At 31.3% G+C, this 24,713-nt stretch overlaps 1 protein-coding gene across 2 annotated transcripts; it reads left to right on the top strand.

The window, feature by feature from the left end:
• Positions 1-3,120: 3,120 nt before the first annotated feature.
• LOC125064805 lies at positions 3,121-23,528 on the top strand. Of its 2 annotated transcripts, none has more exons than XM_047672039.1 (5): positions 3,121-3,246; positions 3,428-3,542; positions 3,663-3,690; positions 10,768-10,950; positions 22,682-23,528. In XM_047672039.1, the coding sequence occupies exons 2-5, from the start codon at positions 3,523-3,525 to the stop codon at positions 23,087-23,089; spliced, it is 639 nt and encodes a 212-aa protein (XP_047527995.1). In that variant the 5' UTR covers positions 3,121-3,246; positions 3,428-3,522; the 3' UTR covers positions 23,090-23,528. The 2 variants fall into 2 exon arrangements, with proteins under 2 accessions (XP_047527995.1, XP_047527994.1); XM_047672038.1 differs by having other exon boundaries at positions 3,663-3,738.
• Positions 23,529-24,713: the final 1,185 nt, after the last annotated feature.

Here is a 24,713-nt window from a genome sequence, read left to right as displayed (position 1 = left end):
AACAATTGAAAAACTCTTACTGACCCATCACATATTTTGAAAATAAATATATATATATAAAATTTGTATTTGATGAAAATTTTATTATGATTTTATGATTAGGTGTTCTTACGTCGATGAGAAGCTGTTTACATCACGTTTACTTCCGTAAACCATCGTCGTTAAAGTAAACTTTGCAGAGACTAATTAACTTTAATAAAATTAGTAACACAATATTTTTTTTGGTAGACAGCGTGTGAGTTATTTTTAAACTAGTTGTAGTGCTTACTCATCTTTCAAACTAGAAAGTGATAATACTCAGTACTGTTGTTGGCAGTAGAATTTCTGATGAGTGGGTGGTATAGGTGAAAGGGCAATTTGACATAGACATTGGGCGGTACTAACTCATTCGGGCTTGCACAAAACCATCATCTTCAAATTTATTATGTAGATATTTATTTACTATATTTTAATGTGGTGACTATTTATGTAGTCTTAATATTTTGAATTAGGAATGCATAAGTAATATATAAATAGACGTAGACAAAACAGTTTATGACCTTTTTCTCCTCAACAGCTGATATTTTTTTTTTTAGTTCGTTTTTTATATTGATGACCTTTAGTGATGTTTATAAAATTTGAAATAAAAATATATATAATAATGATAAAATGGTTAAACTTCATACATTTATGCCACCATTCCACGCGGTTGTGATTTGTACAACTATTTTTAATTCTTATTTAAGGCCCTAATGTAAATTCTTACGTAAATAAATTTTATTTATTGGTAAACATTTGCAAATGAGAGTACACATATAAAGTATTTTAATATCATGTAAACTTTGAAATTATTTTGCAATTATATAACTACTGAGTAAAACAGAAGTACATATTTTACAATAACTTAAATGCATTTTCAAAAAAAAATTAATATAAATGAATAAAACATGAACGTAGTTAAACATAAAGTTAATAAAATAATAATACATTTCTATAAATCATGGTTAAACCGACGAAACAACCTAAAACCTAGTTTACCTTAGGCGAAAAGCAATGCACGAATAATGGAAAAGTTTGAAACGCCTCTGGTAAATGGAGCGTTATACTTACAAGTCATTGACTTTCATGATAATAGGGAATATAATTATGAAATGAAAAAGCGAGAGTGTCGACTCGTAATAAATACGTTTTTATTAGGTGTAAGGATGACTACCTTTCGGTGTAATCTTAGTAGGAAAAATTATGATTATATTAATTAAACTAGGTACTGACCGCTTGCTTCACTGGGATTAAAAAAAGGAAAATTAACGGAATTCAAAAGATTCTGCGTTTATTGGTCATAGAGATACGTTACATAGTCAAATACCGCACAAAGAAAAACAGATTATTATTTTTTTATATGCAAATCTTCTGCACGTGTTTGTGTAGTTGAACTCCTCTTAAATGGTTGTACCGATTATGATAAAAAATTTTTGTGTCTAATGGTTGGTGACGCTGCGTTCCGGAAATAAATAATTTAATTTAATTCTTATTTCTTACGGAAGAAGTCAAGACTAGTATATATATATATATATCTTCATTGCATTATGCACTGATTTCTTTCCTTTTCTCATCGTTGTTTAGTCATTCGGAAGAAGATGACGAAGTATTTTGACTTACGACACTCTAAAATCATTTATAACTAGAATGGTATTTTTTTATTAAATGATAATACTACAAACAATTTTATACTAATTTTGTTCAAAGTAACAAAAAAAAATGAAGAACGTAACAACAAAGGTCACTTGCATTGTTAATAACATCACATAAAGTATAGGTCGATTAAATAGCCTTATAAATTGATGGCAAACTGTGACATCAATTCCAAATCACGCACGATTAAATTCTGCAACTCTTTTCCTTGTCGCACCGACAAAACATGGAATTGTCTACCAGCACACGTGTTCCTCTCCTCTTATTCTCATCCTTCAAACGATGCGTGAAGGCATCTTGCGTGTCGGCATGGCGAGGGCATGCAGCTCATTCTTCCTAACTGAACTGACCGTCTTCGCGTTAAAGCTTCACAATCACTTATCATCCAGGTGGAGTGTAGTCATATGCATATCCAGTTAATCAAAAAAAGATCGCTGAGAGGTTTTTTTTAAATAATACTAATAAAGCTATGAAACTGATGATACGATTTCAGTCGTATTTACTTTAGCTAGGAACATTATATAATAATAATAATAAATACTTTATTCGCTGGCCAAAATACTTATAAATAACTTATAATATTAAATATAATTAAAATAAATTTAATTAATTTAAGTGGTATGTAGAATTCTTCAGCAACCAGTTCGTTGGTCAGGTTGTCTGTCGACATAGGCCTCCCTTAGTTTCTTAGTTCATTATAAGTATATACAAATAAACTATATAGATTAAGAAAATTTAAATTTAACCAGAATACAGGTACATTACATTTATCACAATATTTTGGTAACATTTATAATTACTCTGTACTGTTTTAAACGAAATTAGCTTTAATAAATGCAAGACCGTCAAAACGTTTTACAAAGAATTATTGCGGTAATTAATTTGAACGGAAGGAGTTTTCTTTTTTTTCTGTAAACGGACTGTGGATTCAGTCATTAATTTTACAATGATAATATTTTTTTTTAGCTAATATAACGATCCTTTTAGTTAATTTTATTAAAAATAACTTTATTTATTATGACAACCTTTAAAACATAAAGTTAGGCTACTTATCTAGAAAAAACTTATTCTGGGAACTTAGCTATAAACATATTTCTTGTGCTAAGATTAAAAACTGTGCTTAAATTATTTATAGTGGTATTAAATAGCAGACATTTTTACATTAATTAAACTTAAATGTCCTTATATATTTAAATTATATACAATAATTAGGAGTAGTAGAAATAATACTGTTTGCTACAAATTTATTCTAAAATTATCGAATTTAAGGCGTTTTAAAATATTTATTCCAACGCTGGAAAAACTAAAATTATTGGTTGATCCATTAGTAGTAAACACGACCCTGAGATTGCCTTCGCTACTTGTGTTAATAGGAAGCGAATCTAATACGGCTCTTACACCTAAAACGTAACAGGCGTCCGAACGAGGAAACCGCCAGCCATCACTCACCGGCCATCGCTGCGAACTCGCAATTTTCAATTGTGGTTTTATGTGTCGTAAATTCTGAATTTTAGCAAAAATTGTTTACACGTAGTGGCTCGGTTAACATTGTGCAGTTAATAAAAAACTGATCTGGTAAGTTTCAGTTGTCGATATTTACGTTGTAAATGATTAATTGCACTATTGTTTCGAGAAGGAAATCGGGAATCGGCATTAAATCGGGTTCGGTGTCTGAGTGATACAACGCTCAGTGAGTTTAACGCGTTTTTAACGGCCGATGTAAATACGTCGTAAGATAATTATGCATTGATGTTAGTGCTTGCAGTGTGCCGGCGCCCCCATCGGTGACTACGCGCGTACGCAGATATCACTGCGGAAGATTACACGATAAATTGAAAAAGTTTCGCGTTTATGAGTGACATAAGTGACAGGTGTGTTCATATATAATAAATAAAAATATATATTGTTATTAAGTACGAGATGATATATTTTAGTAAAAAATGTTGCAAGTTTGAAAAAGTGTTCGTTTTTTAATTGGATTTTAATTGCAGCACAATGAATCTGAAACTGAACAACGAGGTAAGAAGCTCTGTCAACTTGCTTCATAAAGCGCCTTCTACTGTAAAGGTAATTCTAATACTTGTATATTCTTCTGGTAACACACTAACGTACCATCAACATAAAAATAATTTCATACATGTAATGTATACTGGTTGTTTAAAGAGTTTCATTTATTGATTTAGATCTTTGTCGTATAATTTTTGTATGCAGATTTTTTAAATATAAATATGAAATTAATTTAAGAAAATAATTATTAATAATATTTTTTTTATTCTGTAAAGTTATTTTTATTAAAATATCTAAATTTAAAAGATATTTTGAAAAGTATAGTAAAAATTTTACTACAACCATTTGTATAGTTATATATATGTATAGTTATATACAATTAAGGCATGTATATAATAACGCGACGGAAAATCGCAGAATATATAATGTTCTTAATTAAAATGATTATTTTAATAACTTTTATAATTCTTTCTGTTTCAAATTAAAATTGCAAAAATATTTCCTTAACTTAAATAAACAAAATTAATTTTACTATGTGCTTTTTACTATGTTTTAACAATATAAATGTTACTTTTTTATTACTTATAAATCTATTGTTATATGTTCGTGATATTTGACACACGTACACATCACTTTCGATCCTGAAACAGAGATGAAGTCGATTATAAAATATTTTTAAATATAATTAAATAGAAATATATTTTTAAAATACCATACATAAGTACATTACATTCAAATAAATTTCAATTAATTTTATTTTTACGACACTAAATTTCATTAGTACACTACTTAATGATACACTAATAATAGTTCGAATATAAGCGATTATCTTTAAACAATACACTCATATAGTCAATACACCGCACTCTTTCTTTAGGATATACTACATCAAACTGATTTTTTTTTTAAATTTAATACTCAAAATACCAATAAACAATAAATACTTATTCATAAAATGCACTCATGGCATATTTAGGGACATGCAAGTTGAAATATATTACTAGAAGACATAGTCTTACATCCAACAAATATAAGAATCCACGTATAATTTATATAGTTAACAGTATTGCCCGGATAGAAAAATATGCACGCACATAAATAATAACGTAAATCCAAACAATATATAACCAATGGTAAGGATAAAATGTTAGTGAAAATTTGAGTAGACAAAAAAGTACTTGTGTATTTTTATTTCGTACTGGCCATTTATATAGGTTTTCTGAATTTGAAAAAAAAAGACTTAATATTTCATTTAATTTCCAGGTGAATCGTTAATTTAATTAGTCCGTATTGCTACAATGTCGATTTTTGGAATTTACTCAATTGTTAGTTAATTTTTATTTGTCAAATATTGTTATACGATAAATAAACGATAGCGGTAGACTGGTAAGGATATAAAACTACAAAAAATGGTCTCATAATGTAACAAAGGTCAGAGAGCAGCACAGAGAGGAGCACAGACTTGTTGGTATCACATAGTAGTTTGACTTCTTTTGAAGCAAGAACAATACTGTATAACAGCTAGCATAACACTGACGAATTTTTATTCTATCACAAGCGAGTGTGATTAAATTATGCATATACTCGTTTAGCCCAGTTTTAGTTTAGCTTTATAATGGAAAGAGCCGAGATGGCCCAGTGGTTAGAACGCGTGCATCTTAACCGATGATAATGTTGTCTTAGATTTTCGCGATTATTACACATTGAAATAAAACTAGTTTTTAACGTCTCAGTCATGTGTGTCAGTGTCTGCTCGTGACCACGAACACTGCAAAGTGCTCGAAACGTCGGGATGTTAAAATAATTAATATACGCGATTAAATCCGTTAAAAACTAGTTTTATTTTAACCGATGATTTCGGGTTCAAACCCAGGCAGGCACCACTGAAATTTCATGTGCTTAATTTTGTGTTTATAATTCATCTCGTGCTCGGCGGTGAAGGAAAACATCGTGAGGAAACCTGCATGTGTCTAATTTCAACGAAATTCTGCCACATGTGTATTCCGCCAACTCGCATTGGAGCAGCGTGGTGGAATATGCTCCAAACCTTCTCCTCAAAGGAGAGGAGGCCTTTATCCTAGCAGTGGGACATTTACGGGCTGCTAATGCTAATGTTTATAGTGGAGGACAGTTAATGATATTAGAGACTTTTGTATATAAGGCACGAACGAAGCTAAATCCCGGCTGAGGAATGGCTATATAAAAGACAGATTGGAATGTCTTAAAACCTATTCTGTTGATAGTTTAATGTATAATTATACAAGGCTCCACGCTGCAACAATAGTTCTGGAATACCTTAAATAGTTACGTTGAAGTCGAAGTTTTGAAGTGATCATTGAGTTCGCCAGACGCCACATAAAGTATTGGCACTGAATTTATTTTGTCTATCGTCCGAGTTTATCTCATACATTTATAAGTTAAACAAAGAGATCCAGTACCAGCTAAGTGCAAATAACTTTAAATGTGTCAGAGTTCATTGACAATAAAATAGAATCGTATGCTTCAAAGTTTTATTGATAAATTAATTTAGTTAAAAAAGAGAATGCTTATATAAAAATGAGTAGATACATATTACGCTAAACTTCTCACCGTTCGAATGATTTTCAATTTTCTGTTTGAAAATGATACAAAGCAGTGTTATTGTTCCTGTCGATTATACTATGAGAACTTTTTTCCATATGTTTTGCTCCAAATAGTTTGTTAAAATCATACGAATGTTCTATATAAAGCGACTAAAGTAATTTTAACGTTTATTTGCTTTCCATTTTTAATTGGTATGGTTACCATCACATAATATAAATTGGCACTTAAATATATTAAATAAATAACGAATATATGTTAGGTTAACAGTGTTAACCTAGTATTTATATCTTGTAATGTAATCAAGCGGGCTAACTTTCTGCTAATGACTAGTCTAGACTTATTGACGAATGAGTATATAAACGAGCTTGCAGTTCCCTATCAACATCCTTAAATTATTTATTTTAATATGTCTTTAATCCACAAACCCGCATTGGAAGAGCGTGGTGGAATATACTCCAAACTTTCTCCTGAAAGGGAGAGAAGGCCTTAGCCCAGCAGTGGGAAATTTACAAGCTCATAGCTCATTTAAGGTTTACGGCAAAAACAAACATACAAATATATTTTTATTTAATATTTAATTATATGATTTTTCGTTCTATATAAGATCATAACTATTCATCATAATATATAACTATTAGAAAGATAGGAGCCGATATGGCCCGATGCGAAATGTAGAATGCGTGCATCTTCGGTTAGAAGATTGCGGGTTCAAAGCCCAGGAAAGCACCACTTAATTTTTATTTGCTTTATTTGTGTTTATAATTCATCTCGTGCTAGGCGATGAAGGAAAACATCGGGAGGGAACTTGCATGTGTCTAATTTCAACGAAATTCTGCCACGTGTGTATCCGCCAACCCGCATAGGAGCAGCGTAGTGAAATATACTCCAAACTTTCTCCTCAAAGGGAGAGGAGGCAGCCCAGTAGTGGAAAATTTACAGGCTTTCACTGTTCTATACATAACTATATACATAGGTAAAATAACAAAACCTGTTCGTAGTATGAACAAAAGATACCAATTCATAGTAAACACTGCTTATTGTAACGGTGTTATTCCCTTCAGCCACATGCCGATGTGTGTTTTTAAACTGGGCGAAGATGGACAAATCCATAACTGCGATCGATAGCAAAATATAGTATATCGACGGCTGCTTTAAGATATATTCATGATAATAAACTGTTTATACGGAAGTATATAAAAAAACGTTTCATAAAAGCTGGTGTAAATAATAATAATCCTAGAAATAGAAACAAACTTGTAATACCTGCTTACGTAGGTATATGTAAAGTTCTAAAAAATACTATCATAAATGTTACAGATCCATACGCATTGGCAATAATCACATCCGGGAGATAATTTAAGATGTCTTGATATTTGCAACTTGTTAAATTCGACAGACAATTTTATCCAATATTTTATTCCCTGACAACATTGCTTATTTAAAAATAACAATGTGGTCTTTAAACGCAAAGAGATAATAAAAATTTGAAATTAAAACATAACATTGTGAAAACGATTTCGCAGCGAGCATGTGGTGAAAAAAATTAAATTGAACATCATTTCGTGTACGAACTAAAACCATATAAGATTAAAATTTTCACATTTAATTCATTAATTAAGTCATTATTTCCCAGAATTCGATCCTATTACACTATCGAATGAAATAAAATAACAAATAATACATAATAAGTTTTTTTTCAAAATTTAAGGGTTCCAAAATCCAATTTCACCAAAACCGGTCCTGTCAGGCCTTTGACAATTGTTTTACCGTTCCTCATAGCTTCGGATTTTGCCATCCACGCCCGATAAAAAAACACTCTTTTTTTTATATAATAATTCTGTTTCTAATTCTGTTTATTTATATAATAATTCCTTTATTGAAGTCATAAAAATATAATTGATTCGGACAGAAGACTGTGGATATCATATGTGGAACTATAATAATATGTTTTGTAATTTATTTATAGTAAGTACTAGCGTTTTAAATTTTACTGCTCCGTTCTCGTGACCTAAAGCGTGATGTTATCTTTAACTTTTCTCAATACATGGGCAAATTTAACGCAATAACGCAAATCAGATAATTAGATTCTGTGATTATCATACAAACAGCTTGATAATATTAGGAGAGATTTTACTTATGTGTACTTTTCAAAATGTACAGTGTAAATTTGTAATGTATGGGTTTAATATAAATAAATACATCATTTAAATGATGGTTCAAACCCTAACACAGCCCTTTAAAATTCGAATCCGAATACACAGACGTACACAATCATTTTGTTTATATTAACGTCATCTTAATTGTCCAAACAAGACAAAACTAAATAAATATACGTATCTATATATAAATTCACTAAAAGCAAAGTAATTTAGCAAAATACTCTTACATTAAACTTTTTTTTTTCGAAGCTTTTAATTTACAGACGGTAAAAAAATATGTTTCATTTAAAAATTTAAAAACATATACTCCAAGCTTTTAGTATTTGCTCGTCAATAATAATATCATGTCGCTTATGATTTTTTGCTAACAAGTTCATACAATTTTTCTGTACATTTTTTCAATTTTTTTTTTTAAATTATTAACATTGATATTGAGACTCCTAATCGTACCACTTACACTGGCTCACTTACACTTCAACCGGAACACAACAATACTGAGTACTGTTGTTTAGCGGTAGAATATCTGATGAGTGGGTGGTACCAGAGTAAACCTAGTACCTGGAGTTCGAAGCTAAGACCTCGAGATCTGCAGCCTTGTAGACTGCTAATTAATTCTATGTATGTATTTTTATTTTTTAATTAGTCAGAAATATTAAATAGTAATAGATTTAATCAATCCATGAGCATTCTCTAATTTGAAATTGTATCGACTATAACTGGCAAGAAATTGCAGTTCTAAGTTTTTTTTAAAAATATTATAGAATAATTCTACACGAGATCCAACGATTAATAATACTACACAGGTTCCGTCATATTTACATTTCGATACAGTAAAAACCGACTCATCTCTCAGCAACTTACTCACCACGAATGACCTGGCTCAGATAATGTATAAAATATTAATAACTTTTAATTATCTCACACATAATACACATAAAATATTACTGTAAAAAGGTCGTACTTAATACGTTCTTTACTCATATTTTATTTAATTACGAGCGTGTCAAGTTAACACTATTACATTCGACTCCTAAACAACTCAACATCATAACCTCGGTCATTTCGTTTCGGTTCATTTCGTTAGTATTTTTATAAAATGGAGGATTCTTTATACAAAATATAAATCGTGAAAATATTGTTTGAATAAAAATAAACAAACCCATCGAACCATGGTATCGTTTCCGAATCCAGCGTATTTCCATACATGCGTAATTCAATCACTGACGTTGATTGACTAGTTGATGTGGTTGAGGCGAGAAATTCCGACAGGTGCCCAGGGAACGTTATTAATCCAATCACACTAATATTATCATGTACCCACATTCAAATATGTTAAAGTGCACTCGAATTTGAACCGTACGACATATTATACCGTTCTAAATATATTAAAATATCAGACACCGACATTGATTTCGTTGAGAACTGTACCGTTTGTATAAAACTCATTAACACACAAAGCACGTAACGTTTCGTACCTCTGAAGTTGTATTGAAACTATAAGGATAGATAAGCTTCGAAATTCTGAAACTTAACAATATTGTATGAGACAATTTCGCTTCAGCTGGCTTTAATATATTACAAAAGCGCTTTGCTGTATTTTATTTGCTATAATTTTGCCGTACGCACAAATTAATTTAAAAAAGTAAACTGCATAAAATAATCGTATTTTTCTAAAGTGATTTTATCACAATAAAAATGATTAATCTGAATGTATTACGATTACGTGGTTTAATCTTTAATTTCGATTTGGTTTCTAAGGGACGTTTTAAGTAGTTTCGCCCAACGTAGAGTTCAGCGCAGACAACATTATAAACAAGGTATTTAATTTTACGTATAGATATAATATATCATAAATATAAACGTGACAAAATACGTTAATAAAGAAAAGAGTGTGGTATAATACCGTTGATAAGAGGAACAGCTGAATTTTTAAATGTGTGAAATTATATTAATTATTACACGGTTAATTTCGAAATTACGCCTTATTTGAAAAGTTCGTGACTGCGGCGGTGATTACTTTGTTATTTTGAACGATAAAAATGGGGCGTGATAGCGATTTTACCCGCGTAAAATATAATAAGTCTGATAATCGAAAAAGTTTTCAATGTTTAAATTTTGATCCATTTAGTTAAGTACCTTATTCGCTGTAGATAATAGAACAACTTTCTAGGTGTTTTACTAAGAAGGGTGTGTTGGCGTTTGACATAACATCTTAAAATTTATTTGTAAACTTATATGATTTTACTAAAATATATTATTTTATGGATATTATCGCCATTTCTGATAAAGTTTTTATTTGTTTTTATTTATAAAATACTAATTAAAGTAACGTTTATTTACATTTCAGGAAGAAAGGCGACGTACGGGTCGATATATAGCGATTCTTGTAGGTATATGTTTGTTCCTGCTGGCGCTGTACCACGCGTGGGTGAGGCGGATACCGGTGGTTGCCAGCCTGGTGGTGCCAGCTCTAATAATGTTCGTGTACGTCGGTTGGGTTTTGTATACAGCATCCAGGGACAAGAAAAGGGTAATTTTTATACGATTTTATATTATATGAATAACATTTAAGTTCCACTGATTGGTAAATCACAACGTCGCTCTTGTTTGAGATTAATCAATGAACATGTTTTAGTATTAGTTTTTATTTTATTTCTGAGTAATTACTATGTTTTGAAATATTAGAAATAAAAACTGGAAAAGTGCGATTCGGACTTGCGCGTTAAGGGTTCCGTACCACCAGATAGATAGACAAAGTGAGATTGATGTAACAACAAATTTAAGGTTTTAAGATTATTTTATTATACTTGGTACGTGATATTGCTTCCTGCCAAACTTCATAATTCAATCTAGGTCAACATTAAGAACCTATTACCAATGACCTAAAACCTATACCTGTAACATATACATTTTAATTCCTTTTGCGAATATATGGGAAATGAGACGTAAACTTCTTTTAATTGTGTAGACGTAGAGGTTTCATTATTTCACAGCTCCAAGGGATCATAGCCTAGTAGTAGTATTAGTAGTAGTATTTGGTATTCATTGCAATTTTATACCTCAATTCGTTTCTGAGAAAAAGGATCTTGAAAGACAGACTTAAGGTTCGCTCCTTTTTCCTTTAGACGTATAAACGTACACTAAAAACAATATAAAATAAACAAAACACTAAAACTCACGAATATAAAACAACTATTAAGTATTAAATAGAATCCTAATGTTCTTAAAGAAATGTCTGTTAAACAATTTATTTTTATATAATATGATAAATAAATTGTTTAACAGACTTTCGTCGTGTCGTGGTATTGAAGACCAATTTTATTTATCGCTACACATATAATTCTCGTATGTAAATAATTTTTACCGTCAGTGTTTCCTGAAATGTTCGTAATAGTGACGTCATTAGAGGGTCCAACTATTGTTAGTTTTATTAGGTATTTTAAGAATAAGAAAATGCGTGAATTGTTTCAGAAACGTTTACAATAGACTTCATTATATGAATGATTATTTTGAAATATTACAGAATAAATAGTTACGTAATAAATGTACTATTGATTATGTAATATAAACAGTTACTTGTTGTCAGACATGAAAGAAGGCCTCACCAAGTAACTATTTAAATGTTTATATAAATAGTTACGTGAGGCTTATTTTATGCCTGCCTGGGTAGGTGCCATTCACCATCATATATTCTTTCGTCATATTTAGTATCGTTGTATTCCGGTATGAAGGGTGAGTGAGGTAGTGTTACATACGGTAGGGGCATAAAATCTTTGATCCCAAATCTGGTGGCGCATTGGCGATCTAAGGAATGGTTAAAAATTTAAGCAATATTGTCTTTAATAACTCTTACCCCACCGACTACGTTCTGAGCCGAGGTGCGATCTCATAGGACACCCTCAGGACGAACGTCACTCTCGAGCCCAAAAGGGTTCACTCTAAGGCAGAGTCGTAACACTCGCCCCAACGTTCGGTGACGCTGTAAAGGCCAGTAGGGCCAACAGCAATACTCAACCATGATACAAAATAATAACTCTCTTTGGTTTACTTCATTTAGATAATTTTGTTAAAGTGCACTGCTTACTTTTATTATGTTAATTATAGAAAAAAAAGTCTACAACGTACATAGTTGATAAGTTAAGATATCATCTCACGTGTACTTACAAAATCTTGTCTGATAATGACGGAGGTAATAGAGAAACAACGAGAAAGTCGTTTTATAAGAAAGTTTGCACAAAGACTCATTTTATACTTAAAAAAAATTTTATGCACCACAACTTTGTTCGATATATTATCATGAAAACACAACCACGAGTACTAACACTCTTTTTAAATCTACCTAAATGCCGAGCATGTGTCGCAATGTCACGTTAATTTTTTTATGAGATATTTTCCGATACGATGTTCTCTAAAATGTGCTACGTGTTTAAATGTTACCAATGTCGTGGTGATCGCCATTTAATAATTAATTACAATCAAATGTATAAGAACCTTAACCGAAAAATACATATGTGGCAACATTCGAGGTATACCGTGTCATAATCTACTTACTTCTAACAGTTAACCAATGTAGATATTTATATACATAATACAATAGAAGCGCTCACGAAGCGTCACGAATCGCCCGGTTATATTACAGATCCTGTCATACATGATTTTTGCGAAACTTTCATCGTTTACGCTGTGTACAAGACGGATGCTCAGAAATGAATTAATTTTTCTCTCGATTTTACAATATTGTTCATTGATATTCCAGTGCTAATAGATGTAGTAATGAAAAATAGCCTTCCTCGATAAATGGTCTATCTAACACTGATTTTCTTTTTCAGTGTTAGATCATCATCTTTGTAATATTATTATTAATAGAGCGTTATTAATCAATTAGGACATTCGACTAAGTGGTTAGGTACAATGTTCATTTCGAGTCAAAGTCAAATCTCGCAACCACGATGTATTGAAATTTATTTATTACAACAAAAATCTGTGTACCTACAACACTTGTTCGCAGCTGATTTGGACTTCGTCAAAATAAATGTATTCAATGATTAAAAACAAACTTCAAACTTGGTATAATGATTGGTTAAAAATGTTCATCTGTATATTGTACGTGCTGATTCATAGACAGTCTGCTCGTTTATCGTAAACATCGAAAACGCTACGATCGATTGAAGCGGCTTTGACGTTTTGTTTACGAAGAATGAATTAAAACGTGTTCGTTCAATGTCAAGAACCGTTGTAAATTACATAATGATTATGAGCTTTGGGCGAGAAATAAGCTCCAATGAATGATAATGTTCATTTGTTTTGATGTATTTGTGGAAGCTGTGGTAAATGGAAATCACCGTTGGTAATTGTAGCAAATGTCGTATTGCTGGGAAAAATAACGAAAAGAGATCAGTGGCTAGAACAACTTAACTGAAAATTGCGATTTCAAATCCTCAGGCGGAGTTGGCACTCAAAAACTCAGTGGGAAAGCTAAGCATTCATGCATGATTTAGTTTTGTAATTGGACCGAAAAGAACCGAACCATAGATGCATTTATAAAAGTTGTTAAGATATAAAAGAGAAACCGATGTTTATAATTAAAGTAATCCTATTATTTATATATGCGTCTAACTATAATGGTATGCTTGTTTTTTAAAGATATTTTACATTTTTTTTAAATTTCATAACACTGGTTTTCTCTGCTTTAAATCTTAATAATTTATTTAGTGCTTCTGTGGGTTGGTACCGATTTCACATGAAGGTCTAATTCTTCATGAGTTCGGGAGTAAATGAAAAAAAGTCCTTTACAGTGGTAACTGCGAATTTTTGAATATGAAGGTATTATAAATTCCTAAAGAAATAACCCAAATTATAGTGAAACCTTTTGATAAAAGTGGATTCAATCTGATTAAATTTTTCTGTGTATCCTTATTGAAACACGCGACACCCTTATACTATAGATTTTCTGTTAAGAATGTAGCGTACGTAATATTGTGTTCGGACCAATAGTTTCGGTGATAATAAAAGGTATTCGAAAGAACACGTAAGAAATAAGGCTAGCACGTACGGATAAGATATGTTATTCGACGTGGATTATAGATGGGAAGATTGCCTGGTGTGAATCTGTTAAAATATTTGTTTCTCAATTGTTTTTATGAATTTTTCCCTTATTTATTCAGAGGATTTATATTTTATTGTTTTATACTTAAATTCACCATTTTATAGTACAGTCAAAATGTGTATAAAATACTAGCCGTATCCCGATTTGATATCTTATCGGAAATATACGAAACCAACGGAGCTTCCTCAAAATATAAGAGATTGACTGTCAAAAAATAATTTAAACTGTTTTCATTAACAGAAACCTGAATATCAATTTCCAAAATTAAAACATCAGAACTGACGAATTTCTATCAAACACAAACTGGCTCGGATTTGAACCCTTAATAATTTTGATAAAAAATCTTTAAAGCTCATCTACGTTTTATAAGGAATTCCTGCGCACAATTTCATCCTGTTTGACCGAACAGTTAAGATCGTGCAATGTTTGTCAATCAGTCATTTGAAAATTTCATTAAGTATGTTAAAGCATTACACTTGTTTATTGATTGTCAAAAATATCTCGAAACTGATAAGATCTATTATACTCTATAAGCGGTTTTGTTAACAAGAATTATTTTTAACCTTTTAATTTTTGTGTAATAGGTAGGCTGACCGGCAAACGGGCCACTGATGGCAAGTGCCCACCGCCCATAGACATTGGCGCTGTTAGAAATATTAACCATCCATTACTTCACTAATGTGCCACCAACCCTGGAAACTAAGATGTTATCTCCCTTGTGCCTGTAGTTACATTGGCTCAATCACACTTCAAACCGGAACACAACAATACAAAGTATTTATGCTTGGCGGCAGAATATCTGCTGAGTGGGTGGTACCTACCCAAACGGGTTCGCACAAAGTACTACCAAGGAATTATAACTTACAACAGAATTAATACCGTTATATTTCTTTTTTTAAAGTCATTCGACGGTCGTTTCATTCTCCAGATGGATTGTCATCTAAAAAGTCGTTAATTTTGTAATGTTCTTTGCAACGTTCCAGCAAACCTTACTTTATGATTTTTTTTATATTCTACAGTGAACAAGTTATGAACGTTTTCTGGGATCCTGTTATATGAAATGTATGCATTGTCACATAAAAAAGTGTACTAACTCGAAGTTGGGAAGTGGTTACAAGCTTATGATTGTTCCTTGTAAGAATTATGTGGAAAACACACACATAACATTATTAAACATGGATTGAGAATAAATTATTCATGGTTTTAACAAAGTTAGTGGAAATATTTCGTTTGTAATTCATTGTTTCTGTTCTTTGAGCAATTTTACATGGAGTAAAAATTTAACAGTCTCTTAATTGTTTACTAAATGATATGTGATTATTTCATGTTACCGCAAAGAGATAATTTGTATTTTAATTAGAACGTAACATTGTGGTGCGGGCGGGTATAATCATAGAGTGCTATTCTGTGAAATCTCACTCCGTAATTCACTCGAAAATTTTGAATACATACGCTCTTTGTACCACTTGTTCTTGCTGCATGTGATCTTCATATCATTGGCATCGGTTTTTGTAATAATACGGGAAATAAAGTTGTAAATATTATAATTTAATAAATATTCTGTTGAAATTAAATAAAAAATACTGTTTCATCGAACACGATACTGTTTTTTTGGGCGTTTTCGCTATTATTCAAGATTTTCAGGCACACAAATTTTAAATAAAGTAACCGTCTTTGTTCACTAGTATTATAGAGCAAACTAGTTTAGGCTTCTCTTTAATCATATAAATAATTTGATTCAGATATCTGTAGAACAAAAGAATGATATATATTTATTACATTAAATATATTAATAAATAATGGATTAAATTTTCGATTTTGATAATGCCTGGAATAGAGAACTCGCACGAACATAAAAAATAAATCAAAATAAAAGAAGGATTTCACCAAAGCAAGCAAACGTTTGTGTAATAAAATTAAGAGTTTGCCATTTGCTGTAGTTAGAATTTTGTCTGTGTTGTATAAAAACATTAACACCAACTTTTTTAAACTAACAATAAATACTTGTAAAATATCGAAGATTTTTAAATTTAATGGGACAAGAAATATTATTCCAAATTGTTTTAGCAATACATTTTATAAAAATACAATACATTTAACAAATAGCAAATGTGTTCGATGAAGTAATTTATCTTGAATTTAGTAGAAATTTCTCGTGATATATGATTGGAATTAATGGTATAAGAGATATTGTTATTGAGGCTAAAAGGCGAATATAATTTGTTGAAATATTATTAGTATTTCAACCGGTACTAATGTACCTACGTTTAATGCATTATATTGTTACTAGCGACCCGCCCCGGCTTCGCACGGCTGCAATGTGGGTAATCCCTAAGAGACATATACCATCGCGGACTTTTTTGAAGACCGTTTTAAGGTGTGCAATACTGAAGTACATTATTTTGATCTATCTCGTAGGGTTCAGCCAGCGTTTACAATGTAAGCGCAAAAACTGTATAAATTTACGGCATCACATTAGAAACTTTTAAAATTATCAGTGTTACTTAACTATATTGTCTATGTATTATATACAAAAACCTTCCTCTCGAATCACTCCATCTATTAAAAAAAAACTGCATCAAAATCCGTTGCGTAGTTTTAAAGATTCAAGCATACAAAGGGACATAGGGACAGAGAAAGCGACTTTGTTTTAGACTATGTAAAGATATGTACACGTATTCGTTCGTTTATGTGATTCATTTAATCGAAGTTTTAAATTTGTATTAGTGCGTAGTTATATTAAAAAAAAGTTCATGGAGCTTGTTACTTCAATATAAATATTTTACACGCTGTAGAACATATTGTAGTGAATAAGTGAGTACGAATTGTTCGGATCGTTAAAGCCTTACTTTACTAATTAAGTCCGATTTTACCGGTAATTCTAAAGTATACGTAAATCCACTGACTCAGAAGTCATGAAAGTGTAAACGCTACAAGCACCTAGGAATTTCTTAACAGAAACACCTATACTACGCATACTTTTTTATAGACATCGAAATCAAGACCTAAAGCTACGATGCCTTAAAACCTAATCGACGTTTAACGAACGAGTAATATTTTATTATAAATATTCTGTGCGGAGGCGTGTGCTTTCATAGGTAACGTATGTTAATAGTAAGACGTTTTCTTAACATAAACAATTTTGAGCACGTTTGTTTGTTTTCCCTTATTGTTTACTGACGAAGTGTGTATACTCAAGGTCACTATTAACGCCCGACTGCCAATTTTCGACATTCGATGACAGGTTTACGCGTCAAAAATATTTTATATATATTAAATTATTCCGAAACTAGATGATGTACCATTTGGATATAACATTGGTATGTAACAGTGTTATTGTTTAATATGATTGTAAATGCGGATTTAATATTAAGTTTAAGCGTATAATTTTGTTCGGTAAAGTTTACTGATGTCGCTTTAGTTGTTAGCGCTTAATTGATCGGTAAAATATTATTAACGAATACCTCATTTCGAAATAGTAATACGTTTTCAAATCGATTTTTTATATGTATGGGTCATTGAGCAAGCCCGTCTGAGTTAGTTGGTACTTACCCGGGCTTGCACGGGTGGTACCACTCAGATTTTTACCGCCAAACAGCAGTAGTCAGTATTGTTGTGTTCCAACTTAGAAAGGTTATGTTTTTGTGTGTTTATGGTTAATATTTTTACAGCGCCATTGTCTATGGGCGGCTGGGACCACTTACCATCAATTGGCCAATTTGTCGTACCTATATTATATAAAGACGGCGTTGTAAGAAATATTAACCATTCCTTACATCACCAATGCACCTTGCACTAAGATGTTACGTCCCTTGTGCCTGTAGTTACACTGGCTCACTCACCCTTCAAATCGGAACACAACAATACTGAGTACTGCTGTTTGGCGGTAGAATATCTGATGAGTGGGTGGTACCTACCCAGGCGGGCTAGCACAAAGCCCTACCACAAAGGGAAACAAATAAGTATTGTTTTATATAACGAAAAAAAGATCTTCTAAAGATTTTGACTTAAAAGCAGTTATTATCTACTAAACATTATGGACCAGCGTGATGGAATAAGCTCCAAAGAACCTTTTTATGAGAAGAGGTATTTATTAACGATTGTTCCTTAATAATCTGTTAAAAATAATATAAACTTAACTTTGAGGACATCGTTGAAAGATAAATGACATAGTCTACGGAACGAAGTTCTCGTTTTGGTTCAAGAATTTTATTCTGAACTGATGATCGATCGTCTCGCTTCTTGGCGTTTGTCCAGTTCAAATAAACAAGTGGTGTAAAGGGAATTGACGAATGTACATATTAAATACGACAAGATTTATGTATAAATAAAATCATAGAATTTTATATGCAAATTCAAATTGTCCAAATTATTTTAGCTGAAAACACAATAAAGTCCTCATTTCTACCGTCTTTGATTTTTCACCGTTCAGTGATATTTTTTCATTATTAAATCTTCCTTCGCAGACGTGCGTACGTGACTTGTGTTATTTTTTTTTAAATTTTGCTCTCTTTTGTTTCGAATATAATATTTTTCAACACAAACCAGTAAAGTATTATATATACATACTTTTTTTTTTAATTAGAGATCATCTTACAACATTCTTTTAATTGTCGTAACTATTAATTTTAGTCGTCGTTTTGATCGTGATGTTGGTAATAACATTTTTTACTCGATTTAAAAATCTTAAGAAACTTACAATTTATTCATATTAGAATTATAATACTGGTATCATTAAAAACAATATTTTATTATTTTTTAGACGAGTATTTATTCAAAGCTAATTCCCTGTTACTTGTTTGAAAAATGTAGTAAAGCGACGTCGATCGCGTTTAATTAAATCAAGGATCGTCAACAAGCTCTCTACAGCTGTGACGCGGTAAGTCATATTTGATTACGTGTTAAATATACATTTAGAGACTTCTTTGTCAAATTTAGAATGTCGTGTGATTGAATTTTGTTTTACAACTGCTCTTTTAAAACAGACTAAATTTTCAATTACGTTATAATCCACAATTACTTTTCTATCAGTCCTGCGTTGTAAATGACCTTAAATGCAGATATCTCTATCAAAAAGTATTTTAATAATGAGTAATCTGTTATACGTGTCAGAAAAATACATCATCTCTCAACTCGCATTGCAGCAGTATGGTGGAAAGACCCTTTTCCAAAGAAGATATCGTATTTAAAATATGTAATAATATGTAATTCTCTCTTGTTCTTCTGCTCTTCTCCACAGAGTCTCATAGCTCCATATATCCTTTTTCTCATCGTTAACAAAGTGCTATTTCCAGAGAATATTTATCAAACTACATAATCTTTAGACCTTTAAGGCTCAGCTAGATGTTGTTACTTATGAATATCTGGTAAGTGGTGCCTTTTCTTATCAGACTGTCTTGAACCTCCTACTAACAAGTAAAATAAAAAAGAGATTTTAAAATTGCAAAATTGATAGTCAAAGTCAAATAAAAAGTTTTATAAAACCTTCGATTCATAAAACATCACTACGTTAGATGTTACACTAGTCGAACATCTGGGAAATTTGACAAAGAACACTGTACTACATGTTCTTAAACTTTGTCGTGTTGACGAACTTTGTTTAAGATATAACAATAATAATGTGTCACAAGTTACCTTCAACTAAATTTAATATGGCACTCAGTGAAGCCACACCTGTCGACGTTGTTTGTCTCACTCATAATTTATATACCTATGTTTATATATTATACATATACTAACAAGCATTAGGAACATAGCATCTTAGTTCCCCAGGTTGGTGGTACATTGGCGATGTAAGGAATGGTTAATATTTCTTACAGTGCCAATGTCCATGGGCGGTGGTGACCACTTGCCATCGGTGGGCCATTTACCTGTCAACATATACAAAAAAATATATAATAGGGCTCTGGTACCAAAACTACATATTATGTCTTGATATTTCAGTTTCCTTTAATTACATGGATTTATAATGATTACTAGTTTTCAGAATTTATGAGAGTAAAAAAAGCTATATTTAAAAATTTTAACAACATAAACTCAGTAGTTGTACAAAAAATAACAAAATATAACTATAACATAACTAATTTATGTTGGCTGAAATAGCTTCCTCGGCGTACGCCTCAAATCAAATTAAAAGAAGCTCCCTCCGTTAGACCACCTTTAAGCCTCTCGATTTATCCTCCACTCGCCCCTCTTATTATTTATAGTAATTTAATAAATACATAAGTTTAATTATTTTAAGTAACCATATCATATTTACTTAAATTTAATACATTTATTTAATAAAGTATACCGTAAATTTTATGTCTATTAAACAACAATTACACTGAATGTTATTATAACTAACCCGTGCCAGGCCTGTAAAGATTATGTTACAAAATTATTTAATAAGTTTCTATATCGAGATACAAGTAGTTTCGGATTATAATATTTCATTTAAAGACGACGTTCTGTTACAATTATACTGTTACTGTTATTCGTATTATTGATTTTTCGAAGACTTTAATATATTTAATGCGTGTTATAACCATTTGTATAAATAATATTTAATAATTGTAAGTGGAAATATAAGGATTTCAGTGTTGTTTTTCTATAACTTGACCGTAAAGTATAAAATCAATAAACACTCATTTCGCTAAAGAGCTACTTCTTGTATTTAAGGTTTAGAATCTCACTAATATAAGTTTTAAGTTAATATGATAGGTTGGTAAAATGTGAGCACGACGAGTTAAAAATATTATTTAGATGCAACAGGTACATATGTATTAATAATATTTGTCAAGTTAGTATATGTATATTACGTTACGGAATACGTGTTCTTAGCGCGCATTTTAAAAGAGTTCGATGCAGTCATGTTTTTTAGAAATATTGGATATCAACCAATCAATTCGCTTTGATTAAAACTTCTTTCAGGTCGAGCGGAATGAACTGACTTAAAGTGAACGTCTAATTATCAATGTAGATTAAATGTGATGTACGTAATTAAAATGTGATGGGATTATTTTTGAAGTTTGTTATTTCACGAGAAATGTCTTGACGTAAATAGAGATAACGAATTCCGAGAATAGATTATCCGTGGCAGTTCGGACCGCTTGTTTTGCGACCACCGCTCTCCAGAGATTCGTTTCGCACTGTTTTACGACGGCTTTGAGGTTGAAAATGGTGGAACATGTGGAAATAGTTCTTCTATACAAATGTATTAAAACTTTACAGCTATCTGTTTTCAACTATTTATTCGAGAGTAAGCGTTAACAACATCCGTTTGAAACCCTTGCCTTTGTTCTCGAAATAGTGTTCCTATTAAAAAGTAGTAAGAAGTTAAGTTATTGATCCATAAAAATAAATGTAAGATTACTAAAGATTTTATTGTTACTTGAGAGAATATTTTATCTTCTCATTTCTTCAACTTCGGTATATTGAGTGAGTTTAATTTATAAATATTATCAATAAATGCTTGCGAATTGATTTTTTTTTTAATAAGAGTATTTTTTGAATTATAAATAAAAAATTGGTCACCTAGTGTGGGATCAAACGACAATCTTATCCATATAATATCACTTAAGTTTTAATTTCTTTTTATTGTAAATCTTATTATTGTTCTACAATTGTATCAGGTGATTCTATGTTTTGAGGCATCGTTAATCTTATTGAAATTTAACTTAGCAATTTTTGTTGGATTTTACGTAACGGTTGCCATAGCACCAAGAACAAAATGTTTGTGATAAGAACAAACTCGAACCTTTCCGCAGAACGTGATCGAAAGTGAAATGTAAGATTGACTACAATAAATATAACTTTTAAAAGGTCCACTCGCGTCATTCCTAAGCGTATCGATATTAATATTTCGCGAGTAAGATACGCAGTGAGTTTTTTTGGAAAGGGATCTTCTAGTGTGCTTATTATCATAAGTTACTTTTTGATGAAGAGTATTCAACAAAACTATAAAATTAATATTTCTAGGTACCGCTTTAAATCAATTTTAAAACTTACTATTAATAAAACATTAGAAGTTTAAACGCCTACTTAAGATAAAATAGTTTACAGTAATAGCTTTAGAAAGGAACTTGAACAATGAACTAAAGAAGTATGTAAAACTATTAGTTCAGTAAATAATCAAAGGAATATTTCATTTAATCTGTAAATTGCTTTATTACAGTTGCTGGCGGCCGCAGAGGCGGCTTTGAATGCCGCTATGCCAACGAACGGTGAAGCAGACGACCATACATCAGAGCTATCACACAGTAACATAGAGATTTCTGTAATTCCTAACAGAGACACGAAAGTCAACTCACCTGAAGACGCACCAAAAGATTGGTCGGAAATCTCCTCAGTTTTCCAAAAGGGAGACACGAAACCTGAAGATAAAAATATTCGTTTTGTTAAACCTATAATTTTAATTAATGATAAATTACCAGAAGACTTAGACCAGAAGTGGACGAATATTGTTGAAACGTTAACAAATAGCGATAAATTGAAAGGTTTTCAGACGCGGAGAAAGTTCAAGAGAAAATTCTGCAGGAAGAAAAGACATGCAACATTTAAAAGGTCATATTCTATAGGTTGAGCTTATTAATATAATTTAAATCTAATTATATCTTTTACATAGTAGTAACATATGTCCATATATAATAAGTGATTAAAATCGTCGGCACTGTTAATAATTAGTCGAATAGAACATACGTTCGAAACTTCCTGTTTGCCTAAATAATAGGCCTTTAAATGTTTTTAGGCTTATAATATCGAAAGGAGAAAGGTTATGTACAAGATTTTAATCCGTTTGAAATAATTTTAAATATTGTTAAATACTCTTAAATGTACTACTTGAATATGTTTGAAATGTGTTCCAAAGTTAATTAAAATTAAAATTGTATTATTTTACAATTATCACGTAAGCTGTAATGTTTCGAATGTGATACTTTTATACTTGATGAAAGTGGTCATCGATGCTTTTGTAAGCTATAAATAAAAGTATGAAGTAATTTCTAAATCACATGAACACTATCCAATATAGCGAGTTATAAAGACAATTGAACTAAAATTAAAGGTATAAATGACTTAAGTTTTTTTTTTGTATGAAACTGTAATATTTAATTTATTAAAAAAAGACTTGTCATGTTTCTTATTTAATTTTGTTAAATTTCCATCTCCATAATGGCCGTATCCGTATCGTATCTCCGTAGTCGTATGTGCCAAATATTATCTTTACCGTACAAATTGATATAACATAAAAAAAATTATATCTCTTTAAATTTATAATAAAAATGTGGCTGTCACGAAACCTCCAGTACATGTGAAACATCGAAATTGATGGATATTGAAAGAATGTATCATAAAAGTATGTATATGTTACCGGAAATGTACATTTCTAGTAACATACACACCAATAAATTAATATGAAGTAAAATTAATAAAAAATAATAAGCCTTAGAGTAGATGAAAATGATGTATAATATCTGACATTGCTAATAAAAAGCAATATTAGTATTATTTATTCTCGGAAAATTGGTTGGTATTATCTGACAGCCAACTCTAGCAGCGCGCGCGCTTATTAGTCAAATCAAATAGCGCTTTCTGTTACACACTGTCAGCTCTTTTTACAAAATCACTCCCACGGAGTGCAGGAAAGCGAGAGAAAAGATGTAATACATCCAAAATAAATATATATATATATACGCCACGCATACTAATTAGGGGTCATTCCAAGGGAGTTGAGAAAGGCAGAGTGAGCCGAGATGGCTCAGTGGTTAGAACGCGTGCATCTTAACCGATGATTTCGGGTTCAAACCCAGGCAGGCATCACTGGATTTTCATGTGCTTAATTTGTGTTTATAATTCATCTCGTGCTCGGCGGTGAAGGAAAACATCGTGAGGAAACCTGTATGTGTCTAATTTCAACGCAATTCTGCCACATGTGTATTCCACCAAACCGCATTGGAGCAGCGTGGTGGAATATGCTCCAAAACCTTCTCCTCAAAGGGAGAGGAGCCCAGCAGTGGGAAATTTACAGGTTGCTAATGAGAAAGGAATCAGAGATGTAGCATGCAACAAAGAAGAGCTTCATACCGCTTGCTGTTGCGCCATGTGTCGATCTTACCCCCAAAGTGCGCCAATAGTGTTACTTCAATAGAATTCAGTATTTTTATCTTTTACCCATTTTTTAAATGTAACTTAAACTAAAATAACCGGGT

This window comes from Vanessa atalanta, chromosome 6 (genome assembly GCF_905147765.1).
Source record: "Vanessa atalanta chromosome 6, ilVanAtal1.2, whole genome shotgun sequence".
Taxonomy (NCBI): domain Eukaryota; kingdom Metazoa; phylum Arthropoda; class Insecta; order Lepidoptera; family Nymphalidae; genus Vanessa; species Vanessa atalanta.
This window is presented reverse-complemented; position numbering and strand designations above follow the sequence as displayed.